Raw genomic sequence first — 17,982 nt, forward strand, 5'->3', positions numbered from 1 at the left:
TTTAATTGTTTTATTGAACTTTTCTACTTCTCATTTTTTTTGAGATGGAGTCTCACTCTGTCACTCAGGCAGGAGTGCAGCGATGCGAGCCCAGCTCATGAGCTGCAGCTTTGAACTCCTGGGCTCAGGTAGTTCTCCCAGCTCAGCCTCCAAAGTAGCTGGGACTACAGGTGCACATCACAACACCCAGCTAACTTTTTAAACTTTTTCGTAGAGACAGAGTCTCACTGTGTTACCTGGGCTGGTCTCAAACTCCTGGGCTCAAGCCTCTGCCTCCCAAAGTGCTGATATTACAGGCGTGAGTCACCACACCCAGCCCTCCTTCTTTCATATTATTTATTACATCTTTTTTTGGTTTTTTTGAGATGGAGTCTCGCTCTGTCACCCAGGCTGGAGTGCATTGGCATGATCTTGGCTCACTACAGCCTCTGCCTCCTGGGTTCCAGCGACTCTCCTGCCTCAGCCTTCCAGGTAGCTGGGATTACAGTCACACGCCACCACGCCCGGCTATTTGTTGTATTTTTAGTAGAGATGGGGTTTCACCATGTTGACCAAGCTGGTCTTGAACTCCTGACTTCAGGTGATCCAGCCACCTTGGCCAGGGGATCCAGCCACCTCAGCCTCCCAAAGTGCTGGGATTATAGGCGTGAGCCACCACGCCCGGCTATAGTTTCATTTAAACACATCAGGATTCATTTCCCTTGACTTTGTTATCATTCTTCCTGCGCTGGAGTATTGGTTACTTATTCATGCAGGCTGCTTGAGGGCAGGGGCTTTGCATTAGCCTGCCTTGCTCCTATAGAACCCCAGTCCACATTTGCTGATTGGAAAAGGACCGAGTAAAAGATTATACACTATGAAGGCTTCATAGATAGTAATTGACCAGAATGCTGTATAAAAGGAAATAACAAGAGAGGTTCAGGACAAGTATTTGAAATTCACTGGAATATTTTGCCCTTAAATATGTTGAGACCGGGTGTGCAATTTTAATATGCACAAGAATTAACTGAGAAGCTTATCTAAAAGGAAGATTTACTGGTCCCATTCCTAATTCTCTAGGTTTTAAGTAGGTCCAGGAATCTGCATTCAAAATAATTTTGGATACAAGTTTTAAATTGAAAAAGCATTATGGACATAAGAAAAAAAAAATCAGACCTACCTTAGTCCACAGATTTTCTTCCCTGGAGCCAACAACTGTTAATGTTTTCTTATGCTTCTTTATGTTTCTTCCCAGCAATTTTCAATTCATGTCTAAGTCTATTATATATATGAATGACTTTTTTTTTGGTAAAGAAAACATATAATAGGGGGCATATTAAATATATTGCTTTATCTTGCCTTTTTTTTTTTTTTTTTCTCTTGAGACAGAGTCTTGCTCTGTCGCCCAGGCTGGAGTGCAGTGGTGCAATCCACCTCCTGGGTTCAAACGATTCTTCTGCCTCAGCATCCTGAGTAGCTGGGATTACCGTGCCCACCATCATGCCCAGCTAATTTTTGTATTTTTAATAGAGACGGGGTTTTGCCATGTTGCCCAGGCTGGTCTCGAACTCATGAGCTCAAAGTGATCCATCCCCCTTGGCCTCCCAAAGTGCTGGGATTACAGGCGTGAGCCACCACGCCCAGCCTATCTTGCTTTTTTTATTTTTTTAAGCACTATATCTTCAGACTGTTTCTACATATAGATCTGCCTTTTTTGTTTAATAATTCTACAAATTCCACTGTATTATTATAGGTCTATACTTTAAAATACTTTATACTGTACTTTAACAGTTATACTCTAACGGTTATCTATTGGTAGACATTTAAATTGTTTCCAGTCTTTTATTTTTTTATTTTTTTTAATTTGAGACAGAGTCTTGCTCTGTTGCCAGGCTGGAGTGCAGTGGTGCGATCTCAGCTCACTGCAACCTCCACCTCCCGGGTTCAAGTGATTCCCTTGCCTCAGCCTCCCGAGTAGCTGGGACAACAGGTGCATGCCACCATGCCCCGCTAATTTTTTGTATTTTAGTAGAGATGGGGTTTCACCATATTGGCCAGGATGGTCTCGATCTCCTGATCTCAGGAACCGCCTGCACCCAGCCCAGTCTTTTATATAACAAATGATAAACAAAAAATCCTTACATATGAGTCTGTGTTCATATGTAGAAAATGATATTAGAAATGCAATTGCTGGATTCAAAGATGTGTGCATTTTAAATTTAATACTTAGACTCAGCACTTTTCACAATCATTCTAAGTGATTCTGTCCACGTGGTTTGTGAACGCACCTAGAGAAATAGTTTTTCAGGGGAAAGAATGAAACAAATAATTACTACCTACATTTTAGGAGTATTCTCTTCGAGGCCAACAAAATAGAAATGTTATACAAAAACTTACTGACCGTCTTCAAAGAGGACAACATTTATTTAGTTGTACGTAAATAAAAATTACTTGGATACATGAGGGAAAATGATAAAGCACATGATATAAATATACAATTAACCTTTTATAATATCTTCAAAGAACGGCAAATAACAAACAGGAAATATTTGCAGTAATTCTTTACAATATTCTCTTTTACTCTGTTGTCAACATGAATACTGCAAGCAGGTCTCTTTTTTTTTGACAATGGGAACGTCTACTCATTTGGTAGAAGTCGCCACTTTCAAAAACATAGTAAGTCAACACACGACTGTACAAACTGAACATGAACAAGTCTAACTTAGATGTAATTAAAGTCGAGTCATTGGATAAAAAGTTTATACTGATGATACACAACCAGCAGTGCAAGCATCCAAATACATTGGCTATAGCACCATTTAAAATATTTAACACTGCCTCTTGTTAATTTGATGTTGTCGGAAAATGAAAGTAATGAAGCAATGTAGTTTTAAAAACATATAACATGTGTTTCAATCTAATCATCCTAATTCTATGGCAAATTACATAGAGAGAGACAGAAGAGGGAGCATTGCCTCAGCTTTAAGACTGTCTTTATCAAAATAGAGAGCTGGAATCTTTAACAGCAGCCAAAGCTGTAATGATAACACATAGGTTGTTGTGTTGAACCAAATGGAATATGACATGCAATCTATTGGCTATAATAATGTGCAGGCAATTCCCAAGTCATTGGAGGTAATATTGAGTGTATATATTAACCATGCTTTTGTTTCTCCTTTCCGTTAGCTGCCTTTTATTATTTTGGTGGTCCTTTCATGATACGACCCCTCCCACTAGACAATAGAGCAGGAAATAATGGAGATGGAACAAAAAGAGAACTTGTCCATTGAATGACTTGTTAACAGCTCAGAAGGCTATGGTTGAGTATAACTGAAACTGCTGGCTAAAATTACGCTGGGGGTGACATTGTTTGCTTCCAATTCCTAGTAGCACTCCTGCCTCTAATTGTCAAGGATAATTGAGAATGGGCTGTATTCACTTTAGATAAATCTGACCTAAGACACTGGCAATGACATTGAAGGATTTGTGTGGGTGTGATGATCAAATTGTGAGTAGAAATTTAAATAGATTTAAACTATCTGTAAACAACTAAGGCAGTCAGAAATTTCAAACGATCTGGGAAGAACATTCTACAGTCTGAAAAACGTTTGGCTTAGAAAAATAGACATCTCAGATAAAGAAAGGGCATTATTAGATGTCATGGATCACAGTCATCTTCTGTATGAAATCAATCAAGAAAACTATTTTTAAAACTGTGCCACGCTCAGGCAAATGAATGGTCTATATAACAACACGAGAGTCTAGAGATGGGCTATTTGTTATCACTACTCCAATGTCAGGTGTGGCACAGACATCTACACTAAGGGCATTCTATTTATTACCCTCATAAATTGATAGTGTTATATTTTGGATTAGCAACATTCCTTGGAGATGATTTAACTATTAACTTTATTTGTCAGTTAGCAATTAGTTCTATGTTACATTTTTTGGGCAGAAGAAACTCAGAAAAAAATATTACAGGCCCCAGATCATGTTTATCATCTAAGAGGCCAATGATATGAATAAAAGTGCTTGAATTGTAGCCCTTTATTTAATGTTGTGCGTACAAATCCGGCTTCTGCTAAGGAAATCATTACTGTTATTTCTTTGTTAAGGTTTTGTCTCAAGATTCCATTTATAACTGGATAACAGTGAATTAGGATTAATGGCAAATGTCTTCTTTTAGAGGAGGATTTATGAAGCCCGATCCCTAGCTGCAGAATTCCCTCATAAAAATACAAGCTGTGTTTCTTTAATTGTACTAAATTGTATTACCTGTGGAATTAGAGCTTGCCTTTGTTTGATGCTAGTAGATCAATAGCTCCCCGTAATAATTAATTTCTGAAATCTAGTCATATTCTTGTGCTTGAAACCCATTTATCTGGAAGCTTTCTGGAAGCACACAGATACTTCGGTTTTGTCTTACAAAGAAGTGGTTGAGTTGAAAAGCTTTTATTCCCTGTGTTTGTTTTAAAAGCTGTATTTAAAAACCTAGTTCCAGTAGATGACAAGAGAATGTATTGATAAGGGTATTTCTACCAATTATTTACTAGGCTGTCTTTGAACAACACTGTCATCTCTAGAATGCATGTAGTCCTTAATACCTTCCAGCATTACATCTCCCCAAACAGAGAGGCAGTGCTGCTTACAAATGAGGCTGTGACAATGGCATTTACAAATGACAGTGCCAGTTACTGTACAAAATGCTTTCCCACGTCCTGTCATAGGTGCCTCACAGCAACCATGCGAGGTAGGCATGAGTATTACAATGAAACCCACACGGAACATTACATGATACTAAACATGTGCACCATCCATGTATTTTCTTCTGGATTGTTCTATAATTCGAATGCACGGCTGAATAAGTAAAAAGAGTATTCCTATCATGTAAAGCAAACCACATATGTAGAAGGAAAAATCATATTTTTGCGTGATGTCATAGATCCACCCTACAAAACAAAAAAGAATATATTCACTGTCATGGAGTTGATACAATAAAAGTCAAGAATATAAAGCAGGCATTTATTGCTGCTATAAATATTTCTAAAATAATTTATATGTCATTTCATACCAATAAAATGTTTCATTTATCCATTTCTTTTCCTTTTTTGTTGTTGTTTTTTATATTTTTTGGTTCTCATTTAGCAATTTTTAAGGGTGTGCTATACAACACTGTTCCCCGTGCCTGGGGAGGGCTGCATTCATAAAGCCGTTTGGTTGCTTTGGAAGGCATTTGAAGCAATTCCCGGCTGACTCATGGGGAGAACCTTCTGGTTCACTTGAAGGCCCTCACAAGGCCAGTAGTGAAAAGCGAATCCAATGATTTTCTTTTTTCACAAGTGCAAACACAAATTTTTCTAAAACCTACAAAAATGATTCTTTCATTTGAACTTGCATTCATTCTGAAGTATTTGAGGGTACACATCTGTTCTAGAAAGAATCAAAATCTTCAGGTGTTATAAAATTCACATTTATAGCCACAAAACTTGAACATTTACATTTATAAAATTCTAAGTTGCCAAAGATACTGCCATAGATGCTGACTAAATTAAGTTATTTTCAAATAATAATTTAATATTATACTTTAACAGCTTAATATAATCATCTTATTAGACATTCTGTAAAATACCACTACATTTCATGAATTCTAAGACACTGATGTGCCATTATTTTATATATCAGTAAAAAATAAATATTCTTGTCAATTCAAATATGACTCAGTATTTCCTCAGGACTTTGTAAAAGGCATTCTAATTTCAGACGTTAAAATATGAGAAAAATGTGTCTCAGAATCTATGAAATCTGTTTCCTATATTTCAGTGATTAATTCTAAGAATCGGTCACAACTCATGGTTCCCACGTAGTCAACTACGCAAACTGAGTGGATTGAGCTACACGCAAGAGTTTTAGTTATGGTAAAAATGTCATTTTTTCCCCTTTTAGTAAGCACATTAGCAAAGACTTAAAATATAAATGATTTAATGGCCAGGCTCAGTGACTCACACCTGTAATCCCAGCACTTTGGGAGATCAAGGCGGGCAGATCACATGAAGCCAGAAGTTCGAGACCAGACTGGCCAACAGGGCAAAACCCCCATCTCTAAAAAATACAACAGTTAGCTGGGTGTGGTGGTGCATGTCTGTAATCCCAGCTACCCAGGAGGCTGAAGCATGAGAATTGCTTGAATCCAGGAGGCAGAGGTTGCAGAGGAGCCGAGATCGTGCCACTGCACTACAGCCTGGGCAACAGAGCAAGACTCCGTCTCAAAAAATAAAATGAAATAAAAAAATAAGATTTTATGATCAAACATAGTATTCCGTGGCCACTTTTCAGAAACATCTTTAAAAAAACTAATTGGCAAACGAGTGCATAAATGCAACTTAAACTTCTCCTATCAAGAAACAGCCACACAAAAGCAACTAGGAAAGGTGTAAACCAGTCCCTCCGACTTCCTGGTTGTTATCTGTATCTCTTTGTTTATTGTATCTAGTGTGTGATGACTATGCCTGGATTATCTATATACAGGGATCAGTCAAGGCATTCATAAAGAAAAACAAACAATTAAATATAAATTTATAATTTTTTTTACAGAAGCAACAAGTTAAAAGGTATGAATTTTGTATCTATTTTAAAAGTAAACCAAGTTTCTGTATTTGTTATTTTATGTAAAAAATAGAAATGAAAAAAAATCTGACTCTTTAGAAGTGGCTCAGTAAAATGCTCTATCATCTTTTTCTTAATCTATAATTGGAGACAAGGGGGACAAAAAAGATTAAACATAATCCAAAAGTAATGCTTCAGCTTCAGAATTGAATGGAAAGGCAATTGACACTGACCTATGAACGAAAACACACCCAACTTCTACTCAGTGTTACCAGTTGGCAACTGTGGACAATTGTGAATTAGGACAAAATGAGCAATTCAATTGCAAATAATGCAGAGTGATCTGTATCAACAGAGTAGTGATGGGAATAACTGTAATCTACAATTTTAAAAAAATCAATACATACAAATGAGGTTCCCATAGTCCACTTATCTCCATATGAAAGCTGACCAGGTCATTTTAATGGCTAAATCCTCGCTTTCCACATGATCAAGTGATTGAGAGCAGGAATGATGACTCTAAGTAACAAACACCTGAATGCTTTGTTTCAAATGGCTGAAACAAGTCGAACTATTATTGCTGCTTAACATGGACCTCAGAAATGGGACAAAATCCCACCTGGCTGGAAAATTAAGCTGTATTTCATTCAGACTATGTATTTACTTTTTGGTGGAAGTGGTTGATTATAAGCTCCAGACTCTGTGATGTGGCCCCTGCCTAGCTTTCTCCCCTGCTCACCAGCACAAGCCATGCTGAATTTGTTAGCATCTCAAACACATTTCTCTTGGCTCTTTGAACATGTCCTGTTCCCCCTTCTGGGTGGAATTATTATTATTATTATTATTATTATTATTATTACTATTATTATTTGGGACATAGTCTCACTCTGTCACCCAGGCTGGAGTGCAGTGGCACAATCGTGGCTCACTGCAGCCTCCACCCCCTGGGTTGAAGAATTCTCCTGCCTCAGCCTCCCAAGTACCTGGGATTACAGGCATGCGCCACCACGCCCGGCTAATTTTTGTATTTTTAGTAGAGACAGGGTTTCCCCATGTTGGCAAGGCTGATCTCAAACTCCTGACCTCAGGTAATCCACCCACCTCAGCCTCCCAAAGTGCTGGGATTACAGGCGTGAACCACCGCGCCTGGCCGAATTCATTATTATTATTATTTTTAATGGTCCTCTTTCCTCTAAAAATATAAATATTTGTAAAAACATCTCCACATGCCCAAGCTTCAAATGTAACTCATGTCAGTTTTTTTTTTTTTTTTTTAAAAAGCACACCCAACTTTACTGAACAATTTAACATAGCACTAACTGTAGGAGTAGTCCTAACTTTCATGTTAAGTTAATCCCACAGGTTTTCTCCAATCTACCTTTAGAATTTATTTATAAATAACTCTGGATCCTGCCATCTCCCTTTGGTGCCTGTTTTAATATTTCTGCTAGTTTGAATTCAAACCCAGTCAGATGTAAAGCAGGTCAAGAGAGACAGGACTCTACCAGGAGCTTTGACCCTCAGCACATGTTGACACAACTTTTTCAGAGAGAAGACAGTTCCCACAAGCTGCCTTCCGCATGCATCCTTCACCACCCCTCCTGGAGGTCTGACCTCAGTTCCTGCATTTGGAACCTGGGATTCTTGGCAACCCAGGATTCTTGGCAGCCCTCATCCAAGCACCAATTCAAACCTATAGCTTCAAAGTAAAATCTGGTTCCCGATTAAAGTACATTTTCTTTTCATTTGAGTCTGTCAAATAAGTAATGCTGTTTTTCGTATTAATTAAATAAGGGCCCTGGCTTTTGGTGGAAAACATTTCAGATTATTAAGGTGTTAGATTTTATGTGACTGGAAGAGATGTGTGTGGAATATTGGTTAGTCAAATCTGATGGCTGAGGTTTTGCCATATTATACACTGAAACATCTAGGAAAGTATGTACTACTATTACATAATTTTGTATTTTATTTTATTTTAAGTTTGAGACAGAGTCTTGCTCTTGTCACCCGGGCTGGAGTGCAGTGGCGTGATCTTGACTCACTGTAACCTCCGTCTCCCAGGTTCAAGCAATTTTACTGCCTCAGCCTCTCACGTAGCTGGGATTACAAGTGCCTAATTTTTGTATTTTTGTAGAGATGAGGTTTCACCATGTTGGCCAGGCTGTCTCCAACTCCCGACCTCAGGTGATCCGCCCACCTCAGCCTCTCAAAGTGCTGGGATTACAGGCACGAGCCACCACACCCGGCCTATATTATATCTTTAAAGGGATTGAACAAAACCCCCAACAATATTATAAATAAATTAGATCAAGAAGTCCGTGCTGCTGAATGACATGGTTGAAATGTCTGTTCAATATCTTTGATTGTACATTCTTGAAACTTTTTTTTAAAAAAAAGGAAATGTGAACAGTAATTTTCCTTGCAGCAAACCCAGCTAAGCAATAATTTCTAGTGCACTTCGAATTTCTAGCAAGAGTGTAATGTGGTCATTTAGTCACTCATATTGCCAGTCGCTCTGAGCCTACAGTGCACATAAATGGTGGCTTGCATCTCATTGCAATGTTGGCTCCTTGGTCTGGAAAGTCAATAAATGAAACATCATGCAGGTAGCCAACGAATGTTGTTCATCATTCCTTAGTGCATGAATTCAATGGAAGATGAAGAAACCAACAAATGCAAATAAAGAAAGTCCCCTTTAGCTTGCTGGCCTAGACAGGCACATCCGAATGTTGATTTTGGGGTTTCCATAGCACCACATGATACGCATCATAGAAGGCTCCCAACCATTAACACAACGATTTCTATCATCCATGGTGGATCCCATTCCACTACAGAACCCACCTCTAGGGAGGAACCTCAAAGCAGTCAAGAGATAAGACCTAATGACTGAGGGTTGGGTATAACTCCGTCCTCTACTTGTCATTCCTCTCTCTTCCACTCAAGAAAGCTCGCTAGAATGCAGATGAATGGACAGCACAGGACTACAGGGATGGGATAAGAAAACTATCCTGGCAAACTCTGGTGCTTTGACTAACACTGATCGTGAGAATTACTCAGGCCACACCTCACAGTTGTGTTGTGATGTGCCATTGAAATCTGATGGATCAAGACAAAACAACCCGAGCCTGCCCATTAGAAGAAAGTACCCCTGGATCATGCAACGAACCATCAGTGACAGAGTCCATTTATGCATACAATGTATCTGAAGGACCTCCAATAAGAGGGCAGAGGAGCAACTACTAGGTCCCCATACCTCCAATGGATATGTAACATCTCTAGCAGGCACCATCGGCTGACTGATTGAACTGCCAATCCCAATTCTTTTCTCCTTCCTTCCTCTAGTACAGAGGCTGGAAAGCAAAATACTCCATTCACAGCTCCCCTTGAAGCTTGAACTAGCTGTGTGATATAGTTCTGGCCAATCAGATGTAAGTGGAATTCTGATGGGACTGAGCCTTTCCCCACTTCCTTCTCCCTGCTATAAATGATGATGCAGTGGCTGGAGATACAGCAACCATTATGTCACCATGAGGCAGTTAGCATGAGGAAAGGGCCAAGAGGATCTCTGAGACATTGCCCCAACATCCTCCAGTCCCTGAACTCTATATTTCTGGTTATGTGACAGAAATATGCTTAAACCATCATGGTCAGGATGTTATAATCAAATGCATTCTGACCTGACAGAGAATTTTACATAATGAGATCAGTGAGCAATTTTAGACCTTTCAACTGCCAATATAGTTTGCTCCGTTGCTACAGCCATTTTCTCTTAAAAATGCTGCATCTGCATCTCTGTGCACAGGCAGACACCAGGAGCAGCTTGCTCCAGGAGGAGCCCTATAGGTAGCCCTGAGGATTCCTAAGGGGACTCTTGGACCTTAAACCTTTAGTCAGCCGACTGCCGGTGTTGTCTGCTGCATAGGCAAAAATCTATGATTTCTAAAGCGTGTTTGTTGGCACAAGCTCTCTGCCAGTGGGGGTCTTAAGGGAGGAGGTGACTTTATGACTTATAGAAAGACTGGGAAAAAAGGGGCAGGGAGGGCTTTGTCCTGTACCCATGGGATTCCTTCACCCACTGGGGAGAGATACTCTTGCCAGAGGATACGAGAATAAAGAGCCTGTAGGGCCCAGACAGGAGGGTGCTTGGGGGTGGCTGTCGGAGGGGACATCTGAACAGGTGAGGCTCCACTGGGTTAGCTTGAGCTCTGCACAAAACCTCCAGCAGCTCTGACAATCACTACCAGCCCTGGCTGGCTGGCTGAGGGCCACCACCAGAGAGCACCTTTGTATTGGCATTCTGCCCCAGCCTTTGCCATGCTATGCAGACTCCTATCTCCAGTTCTTGGACAGAAGATAGACCTTGTTATCTTCACCCAGCAGCTGGTGTCTTGGGGCATGAGTCTACCTGCCCAAACCTGATTTGCTTTTCCACAAAGGCACTGGCCCAGACACAAGATTCCTTGATGCCCAAGGCTTCTGGTATGCCCGAACACCAAGTTCTCTGGTGAATTTGCCTCTTGTAAATGAAGGGAATACATGACAGATATCGTATCCTAGATGTTGCTAGCTAGTGGCCTTCAGGCCTGTGGTAGGCAGAATGCTCCTATCCCTAATTTCTCTACCCCATGAATATGTGACCTAATTAGGGCAAAAGGGACATCGCAGGTGTGATTAATTTAGGACCTGGGCTGGGGAGATGATCCTGGATCATCTCCCCAGGTGAGCCCAGTGTAATCATAGGCACCCTTATAAGTGAAAGGAGGTGGCCAGGCATGGTGGCTCACGCCTATAATCCCAGCACTTCAGGGGGCCGAGGTGGGAGGGATCGCAAGGTCAGGAGTTCGAGACCAGCCTGGCCAATATGGTGAAACCCCACCTCTACTAAAAATACAAAAAAATTTAGCCAGGCGTGGTGGCGCATGCCTGTAATCCCAACTACTCAGGAGGCCGAGGCAGGAGACTTGCTTGAACCCAGAAGGTGGAGGTTGCAGTGAGCTGAGATCATGCCACTGCACTCCAGCTTGGGTGGCAGAGGGAGACTCCGTCTCAAAAAGAAAAAAAAAAAAAAAAAAAAATGGTGAAAGGAGGTGGCAGGAAGTCCGAATCAGAGAGAGGTGGGAAGATGTTACACTGCTGGCTTAGAAGATGGAGCAAGAGGGTACATGCCAAAGAATGAATGTGGCCTCCAGATGCTGGAAAAGATAAGGAAACAAATTCCCCCCTAAAGCCTCAAGAAGGAATTCAGCTCTGCTGACATCCAGAACAGTAAGATAATAAATCTGTATTTGTGTGAGTGTGTGTGTGTGTGTGTGTGCGCACGTGCTTGTGTGTATGCATGCATGTGTGTGTGTCTGTGTGGAGATGGGGTCTCACTGTATTGGCCAGGCTGGTCTCGAACTCCTGGGCTCAAGTGATCCTCCTGCCTCAGCCTCCCCAAGTACTGGAATTACAGGTGTGAGCTACCACGTCTGGCCAATCTGTATTGTTTTAAGCCACCATAAGCTTCTGGCAACTTATTACAGCAACAATAGGAAGCGAATGTAGGGCTGGATTGAGTCCATGGATGTGTTCTGTTGCACCTGCCACGTGGTGTTTTGGAAATCTGTTAGTGCTACCTAACAGTACAGATTCTTAGCTTCCCTTTGGGGAGAAACAACACCCAGAAGATCTGGCAACAATTCTCAGTATTTCTGGGTGACAGAAATCAGCTGGAACTGCCCAGAGGCCACCTTCTTCAAATGGGTAAGGAGCCCGGCAGTATTCCATCAACCCATCCGCTTTATTTCCTCACTCTACCAGCCTGACTGCCTTATCATGTGGATAGGATCAAAAGTTCATCTACATTTCATCTACATTCTACATAAAAGAATGGCCTTGGCCAGGCACGGTGGCTCATGCCTGTAATCCCAGCACTTTGGGAGAATGAGGCAGGGGGATCACTTGAGGTCAGAAGTTTGAGGCCAGCCTGGCCAACATGGTGAAACCCCATCTCTACCAAAAACATAAAAAATTAGCCGGGCATGGTAGTGTGCACCTGTAATTCCAGCTACTTGTGAGGCTGAGGCAGGAGAATCGCTTGAACCTGGGAGGCAGAGGTTGCAGTGAGCTGAGATCGCACCACTGCACTCCAGTTGGGGCGATAGAGCAAGACTCCGTCTCAAAAAAAAAAAAAAGAAAAGAAAAGAAAAAAGAAAAGAAAGAATAGCCTTTAACTTGCTCAAATGTATAAATGAGAAATTAGGGGGCAGGAATGGGAAGATAAAAGGAACATGTGCACAAATGGAAACCTCCTTCTTATCTTGGACTTTATAACATAACACACCATATCTACATGCACTCTGAGCTCTTAAAACCTCACAGAGTTTACCTGCAAAAGGTGGTCCCAGCAACGCAGAGATGCCATTAGCACAGATGATGATGCCGTAGGCATTGGCCAAGTGTTCAATGCCAACCAAGTCTTCAGTCACTACGGGCATTAGGGAGAAATAACCACTGGAAAACCCTATCAGTGCGCAGATGACCGCCAGGCCAGCGTACGTGTGCATCAACGGCAGAATAAAAATACTGAGGACAAGCGTGAAGTTGGCCAACAGGAAGACGTTCCAAACACTGATGCAAGGTAAGTCGGCTATGACGCCCAGGATCACTTTTCCGAAGATGTGAACTATTGCTATAATTGACGTCAGAGGGAAAATGTCGTTTTGCTCTGATAAGTTATACAAATTGACGATTTCTGGGAGGTGAATGAAGGGGATGACAAAGCTGCTGTATGCAAACAAAGCCCAGAAAATAAAGGCTACAAACATTCGATTTGTAAATAGAGAGGCTGTCCCAAAGTAGCCCGAGTACCAGTCCTCGAAGCCCTTCCTGACTCTCATGGTGAGCCAGCTGAGCGTCTTCAGAATCCGGAGAGCCCACATGTTCTTCCTGTGCCCGGCCCGATCGGGGCACTCCTGGGCTTGCAGGTCGCCGAAGGTCTCCTCGTTCCCGGGCCCACTATCCTTCTCTTCTGTTCTTCCCTGCTGTCCAGCTGACTTCACAGATTCCGTGGAGTGCGCCGGCAGGACGCGCAGATCTTTCTCTCCTGGGTCGTTTGGGTTTTTCCCAGGAGAGAGGGGCCTCATGAGCGCCCCACACACACACAGGTTTAAGGAAACGGCACCTTGGATCAGCATGGCATTCCTCCAGCCGTACTCTGCGCACAGGTACTTCAGCAGCACAGTCATCAGGAACGTGCCGAATCCGGTTCCCGTGGTGCTGAGGCCCTGGGCCAGGGCGCGTCTCTTCTGGAAATACCTGCCCACCATGACCACTGCTGGCAGGTAGGCCATCCCGCTGCCCAGGCCTGCACAGGCCGACAGGGGAAGAAAAGACACGGGGCAACATCAGTGGCCATATCCAGAATTTGCAGCAAAGATCACTTGCATTTCCTTAATTAGCATCTGTTTACGCTTTTTTATTTCTGACAAAGCTGTAACAGTGATTATTTAAAAAGCAGCCCCCAGAGATAAGCGGCAGAAAGACCATCCAGCCAAGCAAATTTCTAGCCCGCCATTTTTCCCAACAGGCTTTGCGGCACAAGTTCCTCCAATAACAAAATGGAGCCGCATTCTCACATTAGAAAAATATAAGCTCCAGGCAGGCAAGACCATGTATTTTCACCACTGGTATGCCCAGGACTACCCAGAACAGACAGCATGTGCTTAGCGAGTTGCTGGGAGAATGAATGGCTTCTCTGAGGACCTCTGCTGTCTTTAGCCTCCCCTGATGGCACTATGTGTCCAGACACCCCAACCTGGCTCCTTAGTCTCAGCAAAAGGAGTGTTTATTTCCTCACCTATAACACAAAAACCTCAGTGCTAGCCCTATTCATTGGACGATTATAGGGAAGAGTTTCTAATGTACTCAGGGAAAATATCTGACTTTTTTTTTTTGAGACAGGGACTCCCTCTGTTGCCCAGGCTGAAATGCAGTGGTGCAATCACAGCTAACGGCATCCTCGAACTCCGCAGGCTCAGATGATCCTCCCACCTCAGTCTCCCAAGTAGCTGGGACTATCACCACGTGTGGCTAATTTTTGTATTTTTTGTAGACACGTGGTTTCACCATGTTGCCTAAGCTGGTCTCAAACTCCTTGGCTCATGCGATTCACCTGCTTTGGACTCTCAAAGTGCTGGGATTACAGGTGTGAGCCACTGCTCTTGGCCAACATCTGATATTTTTAAAGAACCGTTTTCACCAGAGGAATATGTTCTAGTGATCTATTGCACAATATGGTGACTGTACTTAGTAATAATATATTGTATATTTTTCAAATTGCTAAATGTAGATTTTAAATGTTCTCATCACAAGTATGTGAGGTGATGGATATGTCAATTAGCCTTATTCAATCATTCTACAATATATACATGTATCAGAACATCACATTTGACTCCACAAATATTTACCATCGTCAATTATGACTAAAATAGAAATATTAAAAATGTATTATGTATAATGAGGGAAAAAAAGAACTGTTATCAGGTCCTTCAATCAATGGTTTTTAAATTATGCTTCAGAGGATACAGAAGTGCTTTATGTGTGTATTTATATAGATATATATTACAAGAAGCAACTTGGGATTTATATGGACAGTAGGTTATTATGTTCACTTTCTCCTCCTATCAAAAGATACATACTTAAGCTTATATGTTTTATATATATGTGTATGTGTATATATATATAAAACCACATTTACCTATTAGCTAACATTTACTGAGCACTTTGCTTAGTGCTTTATACAAATTATGTCATTTAGGGGTTTCAACAACCATGTAAACTAAGCTCTTCATTATACCCATTTTGCAGATAAGGAAACTGAGGTGTAAGTAGGTTAAATAACTTGCCCAAAGTCACACAGATAATAGCAATGAAAAAAGAAAAGCCAGAATTCCAAACTAACTTTTAACTCTTATGCTAACACATTCATTGTAGCTCTGTACTCAAAAAGAATGTCAAGCTGGAGATTCAGTTTATTTAAAATGCAATTGTACAAGTAATTACTCATCTGTGTGAATCACACTACCTGTTGATAAAGGAAATTGTGGCTGGGAATATATTTTGCATAATAGATATGCAGATTGTGGTACCTGACAGCCAATATTAACCTCTTCATGGAGGAATGACAACCTAACTGTACTCTAGATTTGCTTCTTAGTCTCTACATATGTGTGTGGTTTATGCTATTTTATGAATTTGAACAGGGCTAAAAGAGTAAATGATTATAAGGCCGGGTGCTGTGGCTTATGCCTGTAATCCCAGCACTTTGGGAGGCCGAGGTGGGCAGATCACCTGAGGTCGGGAGTTTGAGACCAGCCTGACCAACATGGAGAAACCCCATCTCTACTAAAAATACAAAATTAGTTGGGCATGGTGGTGCATGCCTGTAATCCCAGCTACCTGGGAGACAGAGACGGGAGAATTGCTTGAACCCAAGAGGTGGAGGTTACAGTGAGCTGAGATTGTGCCATTACACTCCAGCCTGGGCAACGAGAGCGAAACTCCATCTCAAAAAAAAAAAAAAAAAGAGCAAATGATTATTAAAGAGTAAATGAATGTTATTGATTTCCTTAGTCTTTGTTTTTTTAATGTTTACTTATCTATTTATGTTTTTTCTTTTCTATTTTCACACAGGAGGCTTTATTATTATTATTTTTATTGAGACAGAGTCTTAGTCAACCAGGCTGGAGTGCAGTGGCGCAATCTTGGCTCACAGCAACCTCTGCCTCTTGGGTTAAAACTATTCTCATACCTTAGCCTGCTGAGGAGCTGGGATTACAGGCATGTGCCACCATACTTGGCTAATTTTTTTTTTTTTTTTTGTATTTTTAGTAGAGATGGGGTTTCACCATGTTGGCCAGGCTGGTCTTGAACTCCTGGCCTCAAGTGATCTGCCCACCTTAGCCTTCCAAAGTGTTGGGATTACAGGCATGAGCTACTGCCCCTGGCCTATTATTTAGTTTATTTCCCACACCACACCGATGTAATTTCCTTAATCTTTGGTCCATTCACTTAAGTCAACGTTACTGCCTTCCTTTTCCTGTCCCTCACTGGAGATAGCACTGGCATTTAGAACCAGGCATGGAAATAGAATTTGATTCTATTAGGGAGGCCAACTATTGTTGCTGGGTGGGCTTCCCCCACTTAAGGCATAGTAAAATGTAATGTTAAAATGTATTTCCTGGAGTGTAGGGAGGGGTTGGGGTGAAGTGGGATAGAGGAAACAGAACAGAATGTTTTAATGGGTCTCTTCTCCACAATTAAATCCACTGCCAAGATGTCTTATAAAACATTTAAAATCGAGTTTAAAAAAAGCCACATGCTTACCAGCTGCCACTCCAAAAGTAATGAAGAGATAATGCACGTTTGCAGCGTAGGCACTCAACACCCAGCCCAGGGAATTGACGAGCCCTCCAATGATCGCAGTCTGGCGGCACCCACAGGTGTTAATGAACAAGCCGATGAAAGGGCCTGTCACAGAGCATTGGAAAAGGAATTGACTAAAGGCGCTTCAGTTTCATTCTTTCTCATAAATCTTCATGTGAAGACACATAATAAAATGTTACTAGAGCTGTTAAATGAAACAAAAAGCCCCCATTGCTTTATATGCCAAACATTTTTAGCATGCAAAGATGATTTTAAGTAATTTCATCAGAGAGCAAAGGTTCTAGGTTTTCAAGAAAGGCAGACCTGAAATAAATAGACGTTCATTCTTTCATCTACAACAAAACCAGTGGTCTAGGAGCTTTCCCTAGCCTGTGGATGCGTTTTGTCGATCCCATACAAAGTCTAAAAAGTGTCTGGAATTAGTTGCTGATGTTTAAAAATTAAGAGTATTCACAAAAAGTCCAGGGGCAACACAGACTACCTTCCCACAGGACCAAAGTTAGTTGGAGCTGTGCGGTGGCTGAGCCCGTTTGACTGGGACACACCCTTTCCAGTCTGCAGTCTCTATCCTTCTCTCTGGTCTTAAACCTGGCCTCACTTACATTATTTCTCTGGCTTCTTTCAAAATAAAAAAAAATTTCAGTTTTTGACTAAAATAGAAATATTAAAAATGTATTATGTATAATGAGCAAAAAAAAAAAAAGAACTGTTATCAGGTCCTTCAATCAATGATTTTTAGACTATGCTTCAAAGATACAAAAGTGCTTTATGTGTGTGTGTGTATAGATATACATTACAAGAAGCAACTTGGGGATTTATATGGACAGAAGATTATTATGTTCACCTTCTATTGAAAGATATATACTTAAGCTTATATGTTTTATATGTATATATATTACCATATTTATCTATTAGCTAACATTTACTGAGCACTTTGCTAAGTGCTTTATACAAATTATGTCATTTAATGGTGTC

The 17,982-nt window shown here is 41.2% G+C and overlaps 1 protein-coding gene across 4 annotated transcripts in view; it reads right to left on the reverse strand.

Annotated features, from left to right (window-relative positions):
* Positions 1–2,182: 2,182 nt before the first annotated feature.
* Positions 2,183–17,982, reverse strand: part of SLC16A14 (solute carrier family 16 member 14) — a 34,728-nt gene continuing 18,928 nt past the window's right edge. For all 4 annotated transcript variants that reach the window (XM_038001421.2, XM_073020117.1, XM_073020118.1 and 1 more), the window contains 3 exons: positions 16,948–17,091; positions 12,950–13,927; positions 2,183–4,928 (listed from right to left, as the gene is read on the reverse strand). In XM_038001421.2, coding sequence (XP_037857349.2) covers positions 4,777–4,928; positions 12,950–13,927; positions 16,948–17,091 — 1,274 coding nt within the window. In that variant the 3' untranslated portion in view covers positions 2,183–4,776. The remainder of the gene's footprint in view (positions 4,929–12,949; positions 13,928–16,947; positions 17,092–17,982) is intronic.

This window comes from Chlorocebus sabaeus, chromosome 10, assembly GCF_047675955.1.
Source record: "Chlorocebus sabaeus isolate Y175 chromosome 10, mChlSab1.0.hap1, whole genome shotgun sequence".
Classification (NCBI taxonomy): Eukaryota; Metazoa; Chordata; class Mammalia; order Primates; family Cercopithecidae; genus Chlorocebus; species Chlorocebus sabaeus.